This window comes from Hibiscus syriacus, unplaced genomic scaffold (genome assembly GCF_006381635.1).
Source record: "Hibiscus syriacus cultivar Baekdansim isolate YM2019G1 unplaced genomic scaffold, ASM638163v2 tig00003041_pilon, whole genome shotgun sequence".
Classification (NCBI taxonomy): Eukaryota; Viridiplantae; Streptophyta; class Magnoliopsida; order Malvales; family Malvaceae; genus Hibiscus; species Hibiscus syriacus.
In genome coordinates, this window is record NW_024061960.1 from 3,343,945 (window position 1) to 3,363,110 (window position 19,166).

Here is a 19,166-nt window from a genome sequence, read left to right on the forward strand (position 1 = left end):
TTCGTAGAATCCGATATCTGGTTTAACATACATATAAATATTTCTTAAGTTAGTAAGGAGAGACATCTATCATATTCTTTCTATAACCTATCAGTAACCTTGACATCTTAGTGGCATGTAACTCATTTTTAACTCAAAACAAATTCTATTTAGTCCTAGAATCGGCTAAACCTGTAGCTCTGATACCAATAAATGTAACACTCATAACCCGTATAATTATACCTATACAGATTATAGATGTCACCCAAATTTTAAAACCATTTTCTTTTCTAAAACGATTCAAAATTTACTTTCTTAAAATAATAATTGATATTATAAAAATATCATATCATATAATTTATATTTTGTTATAGTAATTTAATTCAAAAGATTTTTATGAATAGTAATGAACAGTACCGTGAAAAGTGATGAACAGTACCGTGAACAGTGCATCGCTATGCTACAGTAACTGCTACAGTAACTGCTATAGTAATTTCAGCAAATATGCATAAAACTCATAAAAATTTAACCGTGTTTCACTATACAGCTACCATATACATAAATACGTTTAAATTCATTTAAAACAAGTTTATTAAAATCTATTACAAGCCGACTAAAATATAACTAAAACAGTTCATTATGTCATACGGTTACTGATGAGGCGACCTTGACTGAATATCCAAATATCTCCTTACAAGTTGTATTCAACCTACGCGTGAAATAAACACACGTTAAGTATTACTTAGTGAGGCATAAACAATCATGAATAACATTTCTACATACAAATTATCTTCCGATATTTAATCTCCAAGGAATCTTTATTTGCAATGAATATACTATAATCTGCATTACTGATGCCATTAACTTATTTATCAATCATTATTTGAATCCATACATTCCATAGGAAATTCATACAATTCATGTAATTTCCTTTTAATATTAGCACTAACAGTGATCCATTTGGAAAATCATACACTTAGTATATTTCCCTTTTCATTTTAGCACACAAAGTGCCCTATTCGAAAATTCATACTATTAGTATGATTTTGTTACCATTTTAGCACATAATATGCCCTATCTGGAAATCCATATTTTCAATATGATTTCCTTATCATTTAGCACCCTTAGTGCCTTATCTGGAAACCCATACACTCAGTATGATTCCCTTACCATTTTAGCACATAATATGCCCTATCTAGAAATCCATATTTTCAATATGATTTCCTTATCATTTAGCACCCTTAGTGCCTTATCTGGAAACTCATTCACTCAGTATGATTCCCTTACCATTTTAGCACATAATATGCCCTATCTGGAAATCCATAATTTCAATATGATTTCCTTATCATTTAGCACACTCAGTGCTCCATATGGAAATCTATACACTCAGTATGATTTCCTTAACATTTAAGCACACAAAGTGCCATTCGGTAATCACTATACATATATCAAGAGATTATGTTATTTTAACTATTATCACATGTACGTACATAATTAAATGCACTCACCTGGTTCGCCTTGCTATTGTTTCCAATACGTAATTCCGATTACTCAGCTACTTTGTCTTTGCCTTTCGTTTTGCTAGACTCGGGAGCTTGATTTTGATCTACTCAAGCATCCATTAAATACACATTCAATATCAATTATTAGTATATTTGAAATCTTTAATTTCTTAAACTAAAAGAAATGTTATTTTTATTCCTTTATTTTATGTATGCATCGGTACATTTTATAGTGTATCGATGCATCCTCTCACTGGTGCATCGGTACACAGCCTATGCATCGATGCACTATATGCATTCGATGATTATTTAATTAGGTGTGCATCGGTGCACTACTTATGCATCGATGCACCTTGCCTAGAATTTACATTTTGAGCACGAAATTCACTTCATTCCAGCTTAAATGTTCCATATTTCAACCCCTTTCATACTCTTAACTCAAATACGTTCATTTAAACTCATTTATGCGTATTTACCACATCCTTAACCTCAAAATCTTATATTCTTCATGAGATTCAAGAATCATACCCAATTTTCAACATGTTCTATATCAAATTCTAATACTTCATATTTCTTAATTAACTTAATGGCAAGTCAAATCTACCATAAAACATCCATAAACCTTCATATTTCAGCATGCCACTCAAAAAGTCATTATCTTTAATCTCTAATATCTCATCAATAACTTAGTTTTAATTTCATTTAAATCTTCCTTTAGCTTCCATAGTATACAAAGCTTCAATCCCCATCAAAAATCAAAGGAAATAACCATTAAATCGAAAACTTACCTTTGAGCTTAAGGGGAGAGTTTTCCACGGCAAGAAGAGAAGAATATGAAAGGGTTGACTTTCTATTCCCCTCTTCATCTTATCCCTTATCTTATTTCCCCACTAATTGACTATTAAATTCAATTTAATCCAAATGACCAAAATATCCTTTTAATCATCATCTCTTACAATTTAGTTTAAGCTATGGATCCTGTTCATCCTCATCTTTCATTATTTAATTTAATAAATCCTCATATTTTTAAATCTTTTCAATTTAATCCTTAAATAAATTTTTGGGCATTACAATTACTCTGAAAGACATTTGAAAATCATAGGCAGTTCTTTCACCTACCAGTTGCTAAGTATAGACCGAGGTGGCAGTGGGCGGATTCCGGATCTATCTACGTCTTCAGTATTTTCTGTGATTACGGTATTGATACTCAAATGCTTTAGAGCCACTGCCAAATCTGATAAAATGGTCTCAAGCACATAACCACCTGACTTGAATGTGTCGTAAAGAGGTGGGAATACCATGGGTTCCCATTGAAATTCAGTTCCAATCAATCTAGTCAATCGTCTTTCTCGGTTATTCTGAATTTCCCTCCTCTTTTTTTGTAGACTAGGTTGAAAACCTAGCCCAAACTGATCTAATTTTGATACAGCAATGACTGGAGTAATCATTCCTTGTAGTAGCTTTTTAAACCCTCTTTCTATCTTGGTACCTCGTCTCAAGGTATACTTGATCTCCATCTTGGTGCCTCGGAAAGCCAGGGTTTGGAAATCTTTCTTCCTTCAGCCATGAATGTGGCATTCACAAATTCTAAGGAGTGGAACATTCTACCGCCTCCCAGTCTTCTTTGATGTATGGAGTGTATGTGGTCACACTTGCCACAATATCTTATTCAGCGTTAATAATCATCAAGGCTCCATCGATGAAAAACTTGACTTGTTGATGCAGTGTGGATGGTACTGCACCATCTTGATGAATCCAAGGCCTTCCTAAAAGACAGTTGTAGGAAGGCATGATGCCCATCACTAGAAATTCAATATTATAGGTGGAAGGTCTGATGGTTAATGACACCTCAATCATACCAATTACCTCTCTCTTGGTCTCATCAGAGGCTCGGACCACGCTCTGGAAGGTTCTCATATGAGAGGTATCCATTAACAGCCTTTTCAATGTAACTAAAGGAATCACATTAAGGGTCGAACCATTGTCAATTAAAACACTCGGTAAAGTGTGCCCCTTATAGTGGGTGGTGATATATAATGCCTTTGTTCGACCTCTTCCTCCAGATGGAATCCCATCATCTGAAAATTAGATGAGATTATCGACTTGAATGTTGTTTACTAGTCGATCCATCTTGCTGACTGGTATGTCTTGTGGCACAAACATCTGATTCAAAACTTTCAGAAGTGCCTCCATGTGTGCCTCCGAGTTTAGAAGCAGCACCAACATTGAAGTGCGTATCGGCAGGCTATGTAGTTATTCTACTATGTTGTATTCACTGTGCTTCAAAAATTTGAGGAACTTCCTAGCTTCTTCCTCCTTTATGGGCTCGTTAATTGCTAGCACATCCTCCTTGAAGGGCTTGAGTGACCTCTGGGGGGACTTAGCCTCTTGGGAGTAGCATTTCCTCGCAGTCTGCCATACTTCATTGTCATCTTCCTTCCGGGCTCTCACTTGACACTCGTATTTCCACGGTACTTGTCGGTTGTCCTTGTAGTGAAAAGGTCGGGGTGCTGTGATTACCACCTTTACTTATGTCATTTCTGATGTCTTTTCTTTAGGGATAATTATCAAAGGACTACACCTAACATATCTTCTTTCTGATGACTCTCCGGTAACACAAACGTCTGTTTCCAGAGAATCTCGAACTTCTTCGTAAAACTCCAGCTCCTTCCTATCCATCATTGTGGGCAATTCTACACTTTATGCCCCTCCTCATTGTGGTAACAATAGTGGTTACCATCTTCATTCCTTGTTGTATCTGACTATGGTGCGAAAAACCCTATTTTCACCATTTAGATCATACCCAAGACAAATGAGACTTTATTTCTGAAACACCAGTTTTGACTCTCTAGCCCTTCTCAGTAGTAATTATGTTAATCTCAGTCTCCTGATGATTAGGCAAGAGATTTTGTGCAATGTTCGGTGCTCCGGAGTTAAAGTGGGTCCAATTCTTGTTGCGCATTCTTTGTACAATCCTCTTGAATGCGAGGTAATTTTCGATCGTGTGCCCCCAACACACCACTATGGTATTCGCAGTGAGCATTCTCATCATATCATCTGGCTAAGGGGGCTTAATTGGTTCCAGAGGGTAAGATGACACCACATGAGTGTCAAAGAGCTGTTGGTATAATTCCTTGTACGACATGGGAATAGGATTGAATTGCTCCTTCTCTCTTTCTTTCTTAGGTTCCCTCTGATTTTATCTAGAAGCACCTAACGGTACAACTATAGTTATTTTCGTGCTTGAGATCGTAACACCTTTGTTATAGGTGTTAACGTTGTTGATCTCTTTGTTCTTCATGGGAGGTTTCTTGCTTAATTCCCCTCCCTCAATTTTGCCTTGTTTAATGGCCAACTAAATCGTCTCACCAGCTATAACTAAATCTGATAAACTTCCTGATGTGATTATAACCAAGTGCCCGAAGTAAGGAGCCTTTAGGGTCTGCATAAAGAGCTTTCTGGTCTCCTTTTCATCCAATGGTGGATGAACCTGCACAGCCAAATCCCTCAATCTCTATGCATACTATCGGAAACTCTCATTATGCTTCTTCTCCATGCTTTGGAGCATAACTCGGTCTGGTCTCATATCGTTAATGTGCTTGTATTGTTCCAAGAAAGACTTAGTTAAATCTTTCCAGGTCTTGATATGAGATCGGTTCAGCTGATTATACCACCGGATGGCTGACCCGGATAGGCTCTCCTAGAAGCAATGAATCAAGAGTTGATCATTTCCCACATATCTCGTCATCTTCCGACAGAACATCGTGATATGGGCTGAGGGGGCAACTGTTTCCATCAAATTTCTCGAACTCGGGGACTTTAAACTTTGGTGGAATTACCAAATCTAGGACAAGGCTAAGTTCTAGTGTATCTACTCCGTAGTAATCATGGTCCCCTTTGACCACCCTCATTTAGTCTTCTAATAGTTAAATTTTTTCTTTCATCTTCTTCGCCTTATCTTCCTCATCAAAATACGGTATGTGGTAATCATCCGGATTATGGTCAGGGTTGGATGCAGAAGCCTATATCTTTACAGAGATGAGGCTTTCTCTTTTGCGGCAGATGAGTCCCCTTGCAGTCCGGGTAAGATTCCAGGTGCGATAACCACCTGTGGGGTTGATGGTATAGTTACCCCATCAGATGAACCTACCCCTGGTGTGCTTACTTGATGTAAACCAGATAAATTGGCCACAATTTGATCGACCAATGACTCTTGGCTCTTCGTGATTATATCCAGGGTACTCTGACTGTTCTGATTTATCTTTTCTTCCAGCTCTCTCTATAACCTCAATATGTTCTCCTCGAGTTGAGCGAGATTGGCTTCCATTTGTATTTTCTTCATTCGAGTGTTGTGAGGATGATGCGTGTCTAGAGCTTGTGGAGGTAAACTCGGTGTTTGTTCTTTCTTCTAGTGAGACATTTTCTATTAGTTAATATAAATGTAAAAACATGGAAAAATAAAAATGCAAAGTACAAGATGCATGGTGTATGAGATTTAGAGGCATTGATCCAGAAATGTGTCTGTTATTATAAATAATCCTTATTTAAACAAAAGTGTTTTATCTTTTAAGAGACAAAAATATATCAAAGGTACATCTGGGCTAAATCCTTTAGACCCCGAACAACTTCTAATAGGTTGACAAGTCTTCTTACTTCATCAGTCGCTGTTTGAAAGCCTTGTCAAACCACTCCGGCTTCTCTTGCTAAACCATGCAAATGATGAGATGCCTTCTGTACTTGCTCCAGGAAATCATGGATGACTGCATCTCTACCCTTCACCCCTTGCTGAGCTTGTTCCCAAAGAAAACGCAACTGTAACCCTCCATCAAAGGGCACTATCTAAAGCTCGCTTTCTTGTTCCTTGAATCCGTCCACAATGGCTTCTAACTCAGCTATGGTTTTGTCGTCCTTGCTCTGGACTTGTTATTGGTACCCTTTTCTCAAGTCATCGAGCTCAAAACAGACTTTCTTTTGCTTCTTCTCAATCTTGTTTGCCCTATCCTTCTGAGTATCGGCATCTAGTTTCCATTGGTATCTTTCGGCCATAAGCTTCCTTACCCTCTGTTTCAGTTCATTCTTCACAGCTTCAAATTCTTCCCTTGCTATCTCCATCTCGGAGGGAACATGCGTAAAATGTTCCTCCATAGTCCGGGTGTCCTCATGATCTGGCATTGGGATGTTTTCATTTTTCCTTAATCTTTACCACTACAAATATTTCGGAGTAAGCATGTCCTTGGCAGCCATGACATCCATTCAAAACACCTTCTTCCATGACTCAACTACTTCCATGACTCGACTACTTCCTTGACCCTTTTCTTGTAGTTGTCACCATGGTATACAAATTCTGATCTAGATAGTCTGTATGTTGCTGGGACAAACTAACGTGTCTCATACTGTCGAAGTGCCAAAAGAGGAGAATACCTAACTCCTCCCCATAATCCAAGTAGTGTCATAGTGTTTGAATCCCTACATCGAAAAAAAATATCACTGGGGGTCAACCAATGAGCTCTCCAAGCAATATCTCTATCTTGAAGATGTGTGAACACTTTCATCCACTTTTCTTTTGAGGCACCTTCATGCCATTTCAGAGTAATGAATTCTCCCAAAGGTGAATAAGTAGTGCTAAATCGGAGGTAAACAATCTCGTTAGTCTTTCAAAAATAACTGTGAATCCAGACTTGGAGAAGCTGAGCACACCCTATGAATCTTTCTTCGCCAGTCTTTCTACAGTGGTTGAGAGAGTGAAAGGTCTCAGCTAAGATTGTCGGTGCTGGATTTACTCATCTCGGGAGTTATTCAAATATTTTCACCACGGCTACATCAATGCACCCTAAAGTTTTCGGGAAGATAACCAAACCATAAAGGCCCAGTGCGAAGAGATCTATTGCCTTCCATTCATCAGGGTAGTTCATCATCAGTTGCTTGATATAGATCCACTCAATTTCTTTCCCGCTACCTTTGTGTCGGAGTCGGTCAGTTACCCATTTTCATCCACCCCTGCAACCTTTGCCAATCCGTTCTTGAAACACTAACTTTTGATGTGCTTGATGTATACCCGCTCCAATCTGATGCCCTCGTAATGCAGCAGTGTAGTACACTCTTCGATTGTGGGTACCATGTCCTCTTGGTTAAAGGTGAAACAGTTGTAACCCAGATTCCAGAACTGAACCAAGGCTCTGATCAAAGGCTCGTCGGTCTTGACATAAAGTAAGAGTGCGATGTCACCATACCGCTGCCTGAACTTCCATTTCCGGTCACTCTTCCAACTGTCCCAAATGTTTTGTAGCTCTTGAACATCATTCTACTTTAGGCTGACAAAGGCGTAGCTAACCAGTTCTGACACATGGCTTCCTTGAATATTGTTTCCCTTTTTCTTTCTAAGTCTTTTCGAACCATAGTCGTACATCGGCATTTTTTACCTCTTGCATTTACAATCCCTTTGTCCATTAATGCAGATTATTTGTGTATAACTAACACCTTTTTATGGATCAATGGCCTCTTTTTATGATGCAAATGCTAAAAAGACAAACAGGAAAGGAAATAAGTTAGTAAAATAAAAATAATAACAATGAAAGTAAAAATGAATGAAAAACTGCATGAGCAAAAAACATCCTATGTTTTGAAATGGGGTTTTGGGGTAGACTCTAATTCCCTACCGTCTCCCGATTTAGGTTCTATAGAAGGTACCCAAGTTCTCCTTACCGGTGCCCCTTGGGCTTGCCAGACCCTTAGTCCTAAGCCCATTACAAGCTCATGTGGACTAAGTTAAACTCTAGATGATACATTCTCTTATGCCAGCGAGGAATATAAATTCTCACGAAGAAATAAGGTATATAAATCCCCAAAAGCTACTTGCTAGGCCCGCACGGAGAATAAATTCTCACGAATGTGTCACTTTCACCCCCACTTAAACAGGGTTTAGAGCTCGGTATAGAGCCTTAGATGGAAAAACAAGTTTTGATAAGCTGAAACCATTAAAAGAAAACGTTAGTACAACTATTTATTTGAAAAGACAATCAAAAGTAAGTAATAAGAATCGAAAAAGTTACCTTAAAATTTAAAATTACCCTTTTCACTTAAAAATACAACTGGAAATTAACTTTAGCCTGACTCACTTACCGGTCCCCAACGGAGTCGCCAAGCTGTCGCGACCATCTTTCGGGTGGGTCTGGAATTGGGCTACGACTTAAATAAGTGGGTTAAAGTCACCACCGGTCATTTATTTTAAGAATAAAAATGGGTTGACCAGACACCTTAATTTCTTACTTGATCTGCATCTTATCAGCGATATGTCAGATTCGAGAGTCGGTTACAGTCAAGGAATGATTAACACTCTTGAACTGCCCTTTCGGTACTAATTAATTTCCAATTGTCTTAATTAAGAAAATTGCAAGTTTAAATTAAAAAGTAAAGTTTGATCCAAATTACTTACCTCTGATGGATTTAAAAGTGTACCCTTAATAAGTCAAGAAACGTGTTAGATAGAAAAAAAATGCTGAATCGAGTTAAGTAACAATATGAATGCTGAGGAATTAAAGGAAATAAAAAAAAAAGTGATCATATTAATACACACAACAAATAAAAAAATCTAATAAGAAATAATAATAATAAAATATAAACCCTAAAAAATAGTTAATAAAAAAGCTAATCTTCAAAAAGATAATAATAAAATAACCAACATGAGGTAAAGTAAAATAAATAAATAAATAAAATAATAAAACAAAGTGAAATAAAATAGAAATAAAATAAGAAAAAAATGAAAAATTAAATCAAATAACAACAGAAACAAAAAAAACACAAAAACAAAAAATAAAATAAAATAAATATAAAAACAAAACTACATTACATATAAAAAATAAAAAAAATAAAATAAAATAATAAGAAAATTAAGAAAAATAAAAATCTATATATATAAATAAAACGTTATGTAAAGAAAAATAATAATAAAACAAGAAGAAAAAGAAAAAGAAAAAATATATATATATATATATATATATATATAAATAATAATAATAATAATAACAGGAACCAAAAAGAAAAAAATAATTAAGAATAATAAAAATATATATATGAATAAATATATTATATCAAATAAAATAAATAAAGAAAAAGAAAGAAATTAATTGCAACAAAAAAAAAAAGAAAAAATATCTATATAAAGGACTAAATTGAAAGAAAAGCAAAATAGAGGGTCAAATTTGAAAATGAACCGGGATTAAAAATGAATTTAGGGTTTAAATAAGCTTTTTCAAAAATGTGGGGACCAAAACTAGAATTCCCCCATTACTATTCAAAAACACGCGGACCCTAGGTCAGGTTGGATCGGGTCACAAGTTAAAAAACGAGTCGGCGGATCAAGTATAAATGTAAAAAATCAGACCCCTTCTCATTTTTTATTTCTTTCAAAACGCAAACCCCCTCCCCCTTTCATTTTTCTCTCAAGTGTTCATCAGGTCGATGAACAACCACCGTCTGGGTTCATAGGACCCAGATTCCGGCCAAGACCTCCTCGTCGGCCTTCGTTCATCAGCGGCGAAAAAAATAAAGTTTTGATTTTTTAAAAAGATCTTCCCCCCACGTTTCAAAAATCAAGGTAGTTTTTTAAAAATCGCCTCGGGAAGGGCTAGATCTAAGATTGAAAATCTTGGTCGCCCTTCCCCTGATCATCAGCCAACCTTAGTTTTTGGGTTTTACAAATCGAAAATAGAAGAGGTGGAAGAATCCAAACGCAAGAACATGCAAAAAAAAAGAATCAAAAAAGGTAAAAAGAGATACCTTTTATATTTTCTTTTCTTTCGAAATACAAATCCCAAATGCTCAAATTTCTCTCTATTTTGCTCTCTTATTACTTGTGTATTTTCTCGGTAATCTTGTGTGTGTTTTACCTCATTGATTACATGTATATTTATAGTGTTGAAAACCTATTTCCGTTCGATTATAGACTTATAATAAGACTCAACTGCTTGCTAACTTGTTGTTTGTTTTTTGACTTGGTGATGGTGCCTAAAACTCCACGGAGAGGTTGCTGGATGCGACTAGAACGGCGCTGGAGTGGAGGCCTTAGGGTTGTGAAACCCTAATCTCTGGTGTGATCTGGACCGTTGGATGGGTCCAGATACAACAGTGGAGAACGAGAAGCGACTGGTGGCTAAAATGTTAAAAACCCTAATCTACTTTAGGGTTTCAGATCGGGTCGGGCACTAATGGATCCGGGTCTCGGGTCGGGCTCCAGATCCGGTTTTTGTAAGGGTTCTGGGCTGCTGGGTCTATTGGTATTGGGTCAGCATCTTTGTAAATGAGCTTTGAGTTGTACAAAACAAAATAAAAATGTTAGTTTAAAAAATGATGATAATATATATAATATATATACGTATGCTCCTAATCGGTCAGAAAAAGTGTGTCTACAGAGATGAATGGTGAGGATGCATTAATATTATGTAGTGGATGGTAATCATAATATACATGATGAAATAACTAAAAAGTGATATGTAGATAACTCTAGAAGTTCAAGCATGTTTGGGATGATACTTTAGGCTTAAATGATCTTTTCGTATGTTACAAGTATGAGAGATGCATGATGGAGTTTTTTAATGGTTGATTTTGTATGCAAAATTTACATGAAACTTGAGTTGAAAGGTCAAATTTTTTGTTTATATTATTTTCTTTGTATGGACAAGTTTGAAAGCACGAATGAGGTATGCTAGACTTGTTAAGAATGTAGAATGGGTCTAAATGTTCAAAATAAGGGTGTGAGTTCCTGAAAAGTAAAATATTATATGAATTGGTACTTAAGGGTATAAAATTTGATATGATGGATTTTTAAAATCATAAAACTTGGTATGCAATGGTGTTTTTATGTATGTGACATGTTGGTATATTGCTAGGAGCATGTTTAGGTGATTCGATGATGATTCAATATGATTTGGTGATGTTAAAATGCCACTTTCTTTTTTGCAATTATGAAGTTTGGGATCGAAACTGGATGAAACTGGTCTCGAAATCAAGTTTCGGGTATCAATATTAGTTGGTCAGTTCAGGGGCGAGGGGGCGTGTTTCAATTTTGTTTTCATTACAAAATGACCTTAAGTTTTCTAAGTGCAATCGAATGATGATTAACTCGAAAACTACCTGAAATTTTGGGTATGGTTTTAAAATTGGTTTGCTTTACTTTGGAACTAGGGATTTAAGAATTTCAAGCCATTACTAGATTTTTTTTTAGATTTTTACAATTTAATCCTTAAACCCCAATATTTTCGTAGTTCTTGTTAATTGAGAACCTTGATTAAGTTGAAATTTGGCTTAGAATCATTTGAGATAATTTTTATTAAATCGATATTGTTAATTTGGCTTTTTGACATGACTTTTTGAAAGCGTGTAGTTAAATGATGACATTACCCTGTGAATGTATGCTCTACTTTTTTGAGTTTACCATGATGCATGTATCATTTATTAAAAACAAAAGAAAATTACATATGTTTTGAAATTGATTCTGTTTCGAGTCACTTCGATGACTAATATAACATCTAGTATTTGGGTCGAACTATCTCAATTGGATGTTAAATGTTACATCACTCTTTCCTCTCCTCCCACCCCACACTCTTTCAACCACTTGCAACTCATTTATTTCTTCGCCCAAATCTTTGTTACTCTTACTCGTTCAAATCTTTTCTCATCTCGTTCCATGCCTCGATCCTTTTTCATCATTTAGTATAATTAGTGACTTCTCGCTCTTAATTAGAAATTGACTTAGTTGGCCAAATCTTTAAAATCAAGGGAAACCATCATCAAGTCGAAGCTACTCTAACAAGTACCAATTCTTCTTGGGCATTGAATCTACTGTAACCTAGGAAAGTGACTTTGATAAACCTTCTTTTTCCTTTGTTGCTCGAAAGCTCAATTTATTATTATTTTTGCCTTTCCGGTTCTAAAGTTTCACCTTGAGTAATTCGGACTGATTCACGTTACACACCTGATTTTGGTGGGTGAGTCTCTCAGCAGGAATTTTTTGCATGCACAATGACTCGAATTTAAGACATTGCTTAGACGATATCAAACTGCTTACCACTTTAACCAATCCATTAATAATTTATTACATTTTTAGGTCTAAATCGTGATTTTAATATTTTTTTTATTTCCAGCAAGCCGAAGCTCAATTAATCAGATTTCAAGTAAATCAAAATCTATAGAACATGTTGAAAGTTTCCAGTTAAACCTCTCCTCTCATATTTTCTAAATTATAAGTTTAATAATCATTATGAGCAAATATTTTCCTCCTCTCCCTACATAAGAATTATTCAAAAAAAATGAATCTTTTTTTTAGTGATATGTTGATCTATAATTCATTATTTTATCTATCACCGAGTTAGTGTCATAGATAAACTTTGAAAAAGGGACAACTTTATTTATTTTTTTAGGTTTTTGTCGAATCTCACCTAGTGTTGTGAGATCCATTTTCATGGAGAACAACTTTTTCTGAATAATGACAACTGGACATAATTTTTTTTAACAAATTTTCATTTATAAAAATGTGCTATTTACTTTTAAAAAATAAAAAATGTCTTATTAACAAAACTAGAAGAAAAAAAATACATTTTTAAAATAAAATAAAAGAATACATAACAATTTTAATGTGGATGTATTTTTAAAAAAAAGCTAATGATAATTTATAAAAATGAATTTTAAAATTAATAATAAATAGATGGATAACAATCGGGACCACTAAAACAAACTTTCAAAAGCGATCCGCCCACTTTCAAACTATGCCTTTCCTCATTTTACAGAGTAAAAGCATAGAGAGTACAGCGCACAGACTCTGCTATCTTTTTGTCTCTTCTATCGTTCAGCTTTTAATATCTTTTCATTTCAGGCTCATGTTTATCTTCTTTTTCAACCCTTTGATCCTCCTTCCCAAACCACAAATCCTAATCCAACGTTTGAAGATCAAAGATACCAACTCATAAAGTTAGTTTAGGTCATTTTATACAAATAAATTTCTTTTTTTAACTTTTAAGAGAAAAATATTGTTTTGATTTTTTTAGAATTATTTATAATTTTTAAAACCATTTTAAGTATATAATAAAATTACACAAACAAAGTTATATCAGTAGTTAAAAGAATTATTATTATTATTATTAAAAGTTTCATGTTCGAGCATAAAAAATTAATAAAATATTTAAAATTTATTGTTAGAAGATTAAGAGTTTTTAAAAAAAATACTACGGTACATGTCTATTTAAAGGTATTTATAAGTTGGTTAGATTTATACATGAAGTTAAAACACTTTATCTTTATTCAAATCTAACTAATATATAAAATTTAAATAAAATTTAAAATTTTCCATATTTATAAATGATTAATTCAAAATTTTTGCGATTCAATCATATATATATATTAATATATATAATATTTTATATCATATATACATATCATTAAATTTATTATTTTTACAAGAACAACTCAATTTATTATTTAATATTCATACTGCAATATGAGTTAGGATCGACTTACACAATGTAAAAATCTTTTAATTTTACATAGATTTAAGATAGTTGAATGAGTGAAAATATATTGTTGAAAATAACTCATTGTCTTTTTTTTCAATTAATATTTTCTCGTTTCTACTGTTAATCTCAGTCATTTAATTTCACTCAATAATGGTACTAAATTTGTGTAAAACTAAAAGAGTATTACATTGTGTAACAGGATCATATCTGTTGCAATATTATATATTATAAATTTAATTTATACAATATATATATAATATATTTTAAATATACATAACAATTTTATTTAAATCTATTTTTAGATATACTATTATTATTCAAATCCTCTAATTTTTAGATATTTTTTTTAAATTTGAATCCATTGAATGGTCTGACTTAAAAAAATGTTATTTTTTTTAAAAGATATAAGTCGGAGTAGTTATATATGTAAGTTGTGCATAATTCCAATAACTATAAATATTCTAAACATATATTATCTTGTAATCACCTTAAATTATTAAAAAGGGTAAAGCACACAAATGGTCCTCTAACTATAAGAAGTTGCTTTACTGAGTCATTCAACTATGAAAGATTATAAGATAGTCACCCGACTATAGGGTGTTACTTTGTTGAGTCCTCTTAATATTAAAAGTTCCAAAATGGTCATCGGCTATTCATATGTTCTAAACTGGTCATTTTTTGTTAAAAAATTGGTGATCTTCTGGTTTGAATGTTACCATATTGATATGGATATGACAAAATTTGATTCAAGAACTATTTGAGTTGTATTTTATGGATCGAATCTCTATTTTTATTATGTCATCAAGCAAGTGCTTGAAATATTATGTCGTCGAATAAATGCTTTAAAGCAAAGACAGTGCCACTAGACATCGTTAAAAATATAATTTTATAGTGCCACTAGACATAGTTAAAATATAATTTTATTACATCTCAATTAACATGTTAACATTAAACTCAGACGACTGTCAAATTTTTAACGAAAAAGAATGAGTTTGAAACATATAAATAATCGAATGACCATTTTATAACTTTTAATAGTTGAGGGATTAAATAAAATAGTGTCACATAATTAAAGAACTATTTTATATTTTTTAATAATTAAAGAATCAACAAAATAATATATTATAGTTGATGAATCATTTATATACTTTTTCCTAAAAGAAATTAAACTTTTTGATTTAATTTATAACTCGATTTTTGAACCGTTTTGGTCCACCCCCACAAATATTTATAAAATATTCATACTTTCACAAAATTAATTATATAATAGTGACATTAGAACATTTAACATATTTTTTTGCATTAAAATATTGTTGCTTGCTTTTTTTAGTTTTATGAACTCATTTTGACCAGAAATCCCCTTTCCTCCCCCTATATAATTCTTTCCACCTTCCCTTCTCTTCTCTCATCCTTCCCCTTACACTTTCTCTCCGTCTCTGATACCATTGTTTCCTTTCACTTTCGCAATGGCTGAGCAGATTCCATTAAAGCGCCAAAGAGAAGAAACCCAGATTCCAGATGAAGAAACAAAACGCCATAAGTCCTACAATCACATCCTCTCTTTGCTTGAAGCAGAAGAGGACGAGCCAAACCAGGACTTGTCTCCTCTCATCACCACTTTACAACACGAACTTTCTTCCGACACCGTTTTAGATGACATCTTTATTTACCCAACAACTAATACACCAGAAGCAGACCAAGAAAACCCTAGACCCACAACCAAAAAAGATAATACCGACACCGGCATCGGCACCGTAGATGACTATACCTCGGCGACTTCTTCCCTGAAAGAAGACGGGGGAACGCAGGATGATAAAGAGCAAGTCATACGGCATTTGCTTGAGGCTTCCGATGATGAGCTTGGGATTCCTAATAGAGAAGCTGCTTTTGAGTTTGAACAAGGTCTTGACAATGGAGGAAATGGATTTGCTTTATGTGATAGGTTATGGGAACTTGAAGACGAGGCTGCTAATTACTATACCTTGTTGCAGTCTGAATTTTTCCTCTAGTAATGGCTGGCGATGTGGCTCTTGTAAGAATGAAAATAGGTGGCAGAAAGAAATAGTAGGGGTAAAAATTAGAGAAAAAGGGAAACTATGGGGAGTGTAGGAGAAAATTTTAAAATGACGCCGTTTTTCTTTTCGGGGTTATTTCATTATAGAATTACCCCATGAAAACATTGAAATTTTCACTCTGTTTTTTTGTGGTTTAGAAAATTAGATTCTAGGCAAATGGAAATTATTGATATTTTATTCGTCACGAATTTTCAAATTACTCTATCCAATGGCAAATATTGATATGGGTATCCTAACCAGGTCATAATTTTTTAATAATTTATAGGATCATAAAGTAATAATTTTTTAATAATCTAATGCAAGTAAAATATGATATCAATCTTTTTGACATTGATAATTTATATTTATAGTATTTATAATATTTGAATTTAAAATTTAAAAAATAACAATAATTTTTTTACACTAAAATTATTTGGTTCATATTATAAAATAATATATATATATATATAGAGAGAGAGAGACAGAGAGGATTAAAGAGAGAGCTCCACTTCTTTCACTTTCGAATTTGAAAATATTTATTTTGAAAGGATTGAAAGACAAAATCAGAAAAAGCAAACCGTACAAATTATGGTATTAATCACGTTAATTTATTTGTCTTCATTAATCTTGATAAGTATAAATTAATAATTATTTAAAGATAAATTTTAATTTTTTGATATTAAATACTTATATTTTTAATATGGGTAAAGTATATATATGGTTATTAAACTTTTCATATGCTTGCATTTAGATCCATCAATTTTTAAAACTTGTAATACAATCACCAAATATTTAGTTCGTTTGTAATATGGTGTTCGATTTAACAGCCGTTTCACTTCTATTAGGGTAAATTATATAAATGGTCATTGAACTTTTCAGACGTTTGTATTTAAGTATCTCAACTTTTAAAACTTACAACACAATCATTAATTACATTTTAAACCCCAAAATGATTATTTGATTCTAATTTAAATAGTTTTTTAACCATATACAATACATATATTTCTTCATAAATTTTTCATATGGGACATACATATATCATACAAAGTCAAAGTCAAGGGACTTGACTCAAACTTAAAAATTAATCCACTAATTACTAAAAATTTTGAGATATTCGAGTTATATTTTACAACTCGATTTTAACTTGAAATTTTTTTAGGTTGAGTTTGTGAAATTACAACTCAAAGTCAATTTGTATCAAATTTTTTGAATCAATTCAAGTCAAAAAATAATTTTTTCGAATCGAATTGAGTATTTTTCACTTATAGTTGGTTAAATCTAACTTTTAAATCCTAAACCCAACATAATCACTTATTGTTATGGACCCAAAATGAACTAAATATTGTTGATTATGTCGGGTTAATTGGTGGGGAAATTTAGCATTTAGGGTTATGTTGTGAGAGTTTTGGGTTGATGTTTCAAATTTAATTTGTTATGGCAGATTTTGAGAATGGATTATGAATTTAGGGTTAGGCATGTAATTAAAGTATTTTTGGAATTTGAGGTTTAGAATGTAATTTAAATATTTTGGAATTTGGGGTTTAGAATGTAATTAATGACTATATTGTAAGTTTTAAAAGTTGGGAGACCTAAATGCAAGCACCTTAAAAGTTCAGTGACAATTTATATAATTTACCCTAATGACAATGAAACGGTCGTTATGTCGGGACCATATTGCAAATGAACTAAATGTTTGGTGATTGTTTTACAAGTTTTAAAAGTTGGGGGACCTAAATAAAAGCATCTGAAAAGTTCAGTGACCATTTATATACTTTACCCTTTTAATATTTATGATACTTAAGTTCAAAACTTTTAAAAATAATAATAACTCATTTACTATTAATATTATTTGATTTTATTACACTTTAATTTAGAATAAAAAAAACTGTTACACTTTAATTTACAAAAAAGAAGAAGCTATTATTATCTTCAGTTTTTTTCCCTTTTTGCTTTTAGTTCTACTTTTTAAAGTACTAACCTTATTGGCAAGTTTCTCGTATATTAATATTAAATTTTAATATAGGATCATAGTGTTTAGTTAATGGGTTATATAGGCAAGTCGTAATCAAATATTATAGGCATCCTATTATGTAGGATATAATCTTTTCTATTCTGTTTTACATGAAATTTAAGATTATAAACGTAATACTAAATTTAAACTATTATTTTTCATTTTGATTGATTTAATTTTTGGTTTAATATAAAAATAAGCTTTCAAGGTTATACCTTAAAGTTGAATTTAAGTGTTTAAAGAATTTTTTTTGTTAAAAATAGGTGTTAAACGTCTGAATTTAACGACATTCACCTAAAGTCTAATTTAACACTGAATTTAACGACATTCACTTAAAAGTGAAACGTCAGAAACGTTAGGTGACTATTTTTAACGAAAACTTCTTTAAACAACTAAAGTTAATTTTGAGTGTAATTTAAACACTTATTCTTATATTAAGACTAATTTTTAAAATAATTTTTTATTTTAGTTAAGAATAAAACCCACTCTCATTATATATTGTAATAATTTATTTATAAATATATATCGTATAATTATAATAAAATAGTTTATTACTTAACCTAAAATTCAACAAGAACTATGGCGAATTTATAAGAATGATTACCATTCATATAATTAACAAAATAGCACCCAAATAACATTAATTTCAAAAATGACATCCTTTTAGGTCACGTAAGATAAATATGTGTCCAATTGGTTGTGCTTTTGTTAAAACGCTCTCAATTGATCCCGCGTTTATCCTATGTGGCAAGACGTGTCAGATCACTACTTTCTGATTGGTTGATGAGGGAAGACACATATTTCTATTTATACCTCTCATTTAACCTTTTATGTAATATTTTTAATAATATTTTAATTTGGTCGTACCTCCCTTGGACCTCCTCAGTTGATTAGAACCTCCAAATGAAATCCTCCTTCTGTTAAGACCTTTAGAGTTTTATATCCTTCAGACTACTATAATTATTTGATATGATTGTTGGCAGTCTTGTCATCTGACTAAATCTTCTACATGATAGTTAGATCTATTCATCTTATGGACCTATAAATAGTCATCGTTATTCTAGATTTGACACTACGTATGTAAACAGTCATGCAAAGTTGAAGCGAACCTTACTCT

The 19,166-nt window shown here is 32.7% G+C and overlaps 1 protein-coding gene across 1 annotated transcript; it reads left to right on the forward strand.

Annotated features, from left to right (window-relative positions):
• The first annotated feature begins 15,395 nt into the window (after positions 1–15,395).
• Positions 15,396–16,619, forward strand: LOC120169213. The gene is made up of 2 exons (XM_039177418.1): positions 15,396–16,001; positions 16,579–16,619. The coding sequence occupies exon 1, from the start codon at positions 15,451–15,453 to the stop codon at positions 15,991–15,993; it is 543 nt and encodes a 180-aa protein (XP_039033349.1). The 5' UTR covers positions 15,396–15,450; the 3' UTR covers positions 15,994–16,001; positions 16,579–16,619.
• The last annotated feature ends 2,547 nt before the right edge of the window (positions 16,620–19,166 follow it).

What these genes read in the sequence shown, in the direction of transcription:
- LOC120169213 (XM_039177418.1), top strand. Translation starts at nt 15,451, where the DNA reads ATGGCTGAGCAGATTCCATTAAAGCGCCAAAGAGAAGAAACCCAGATT.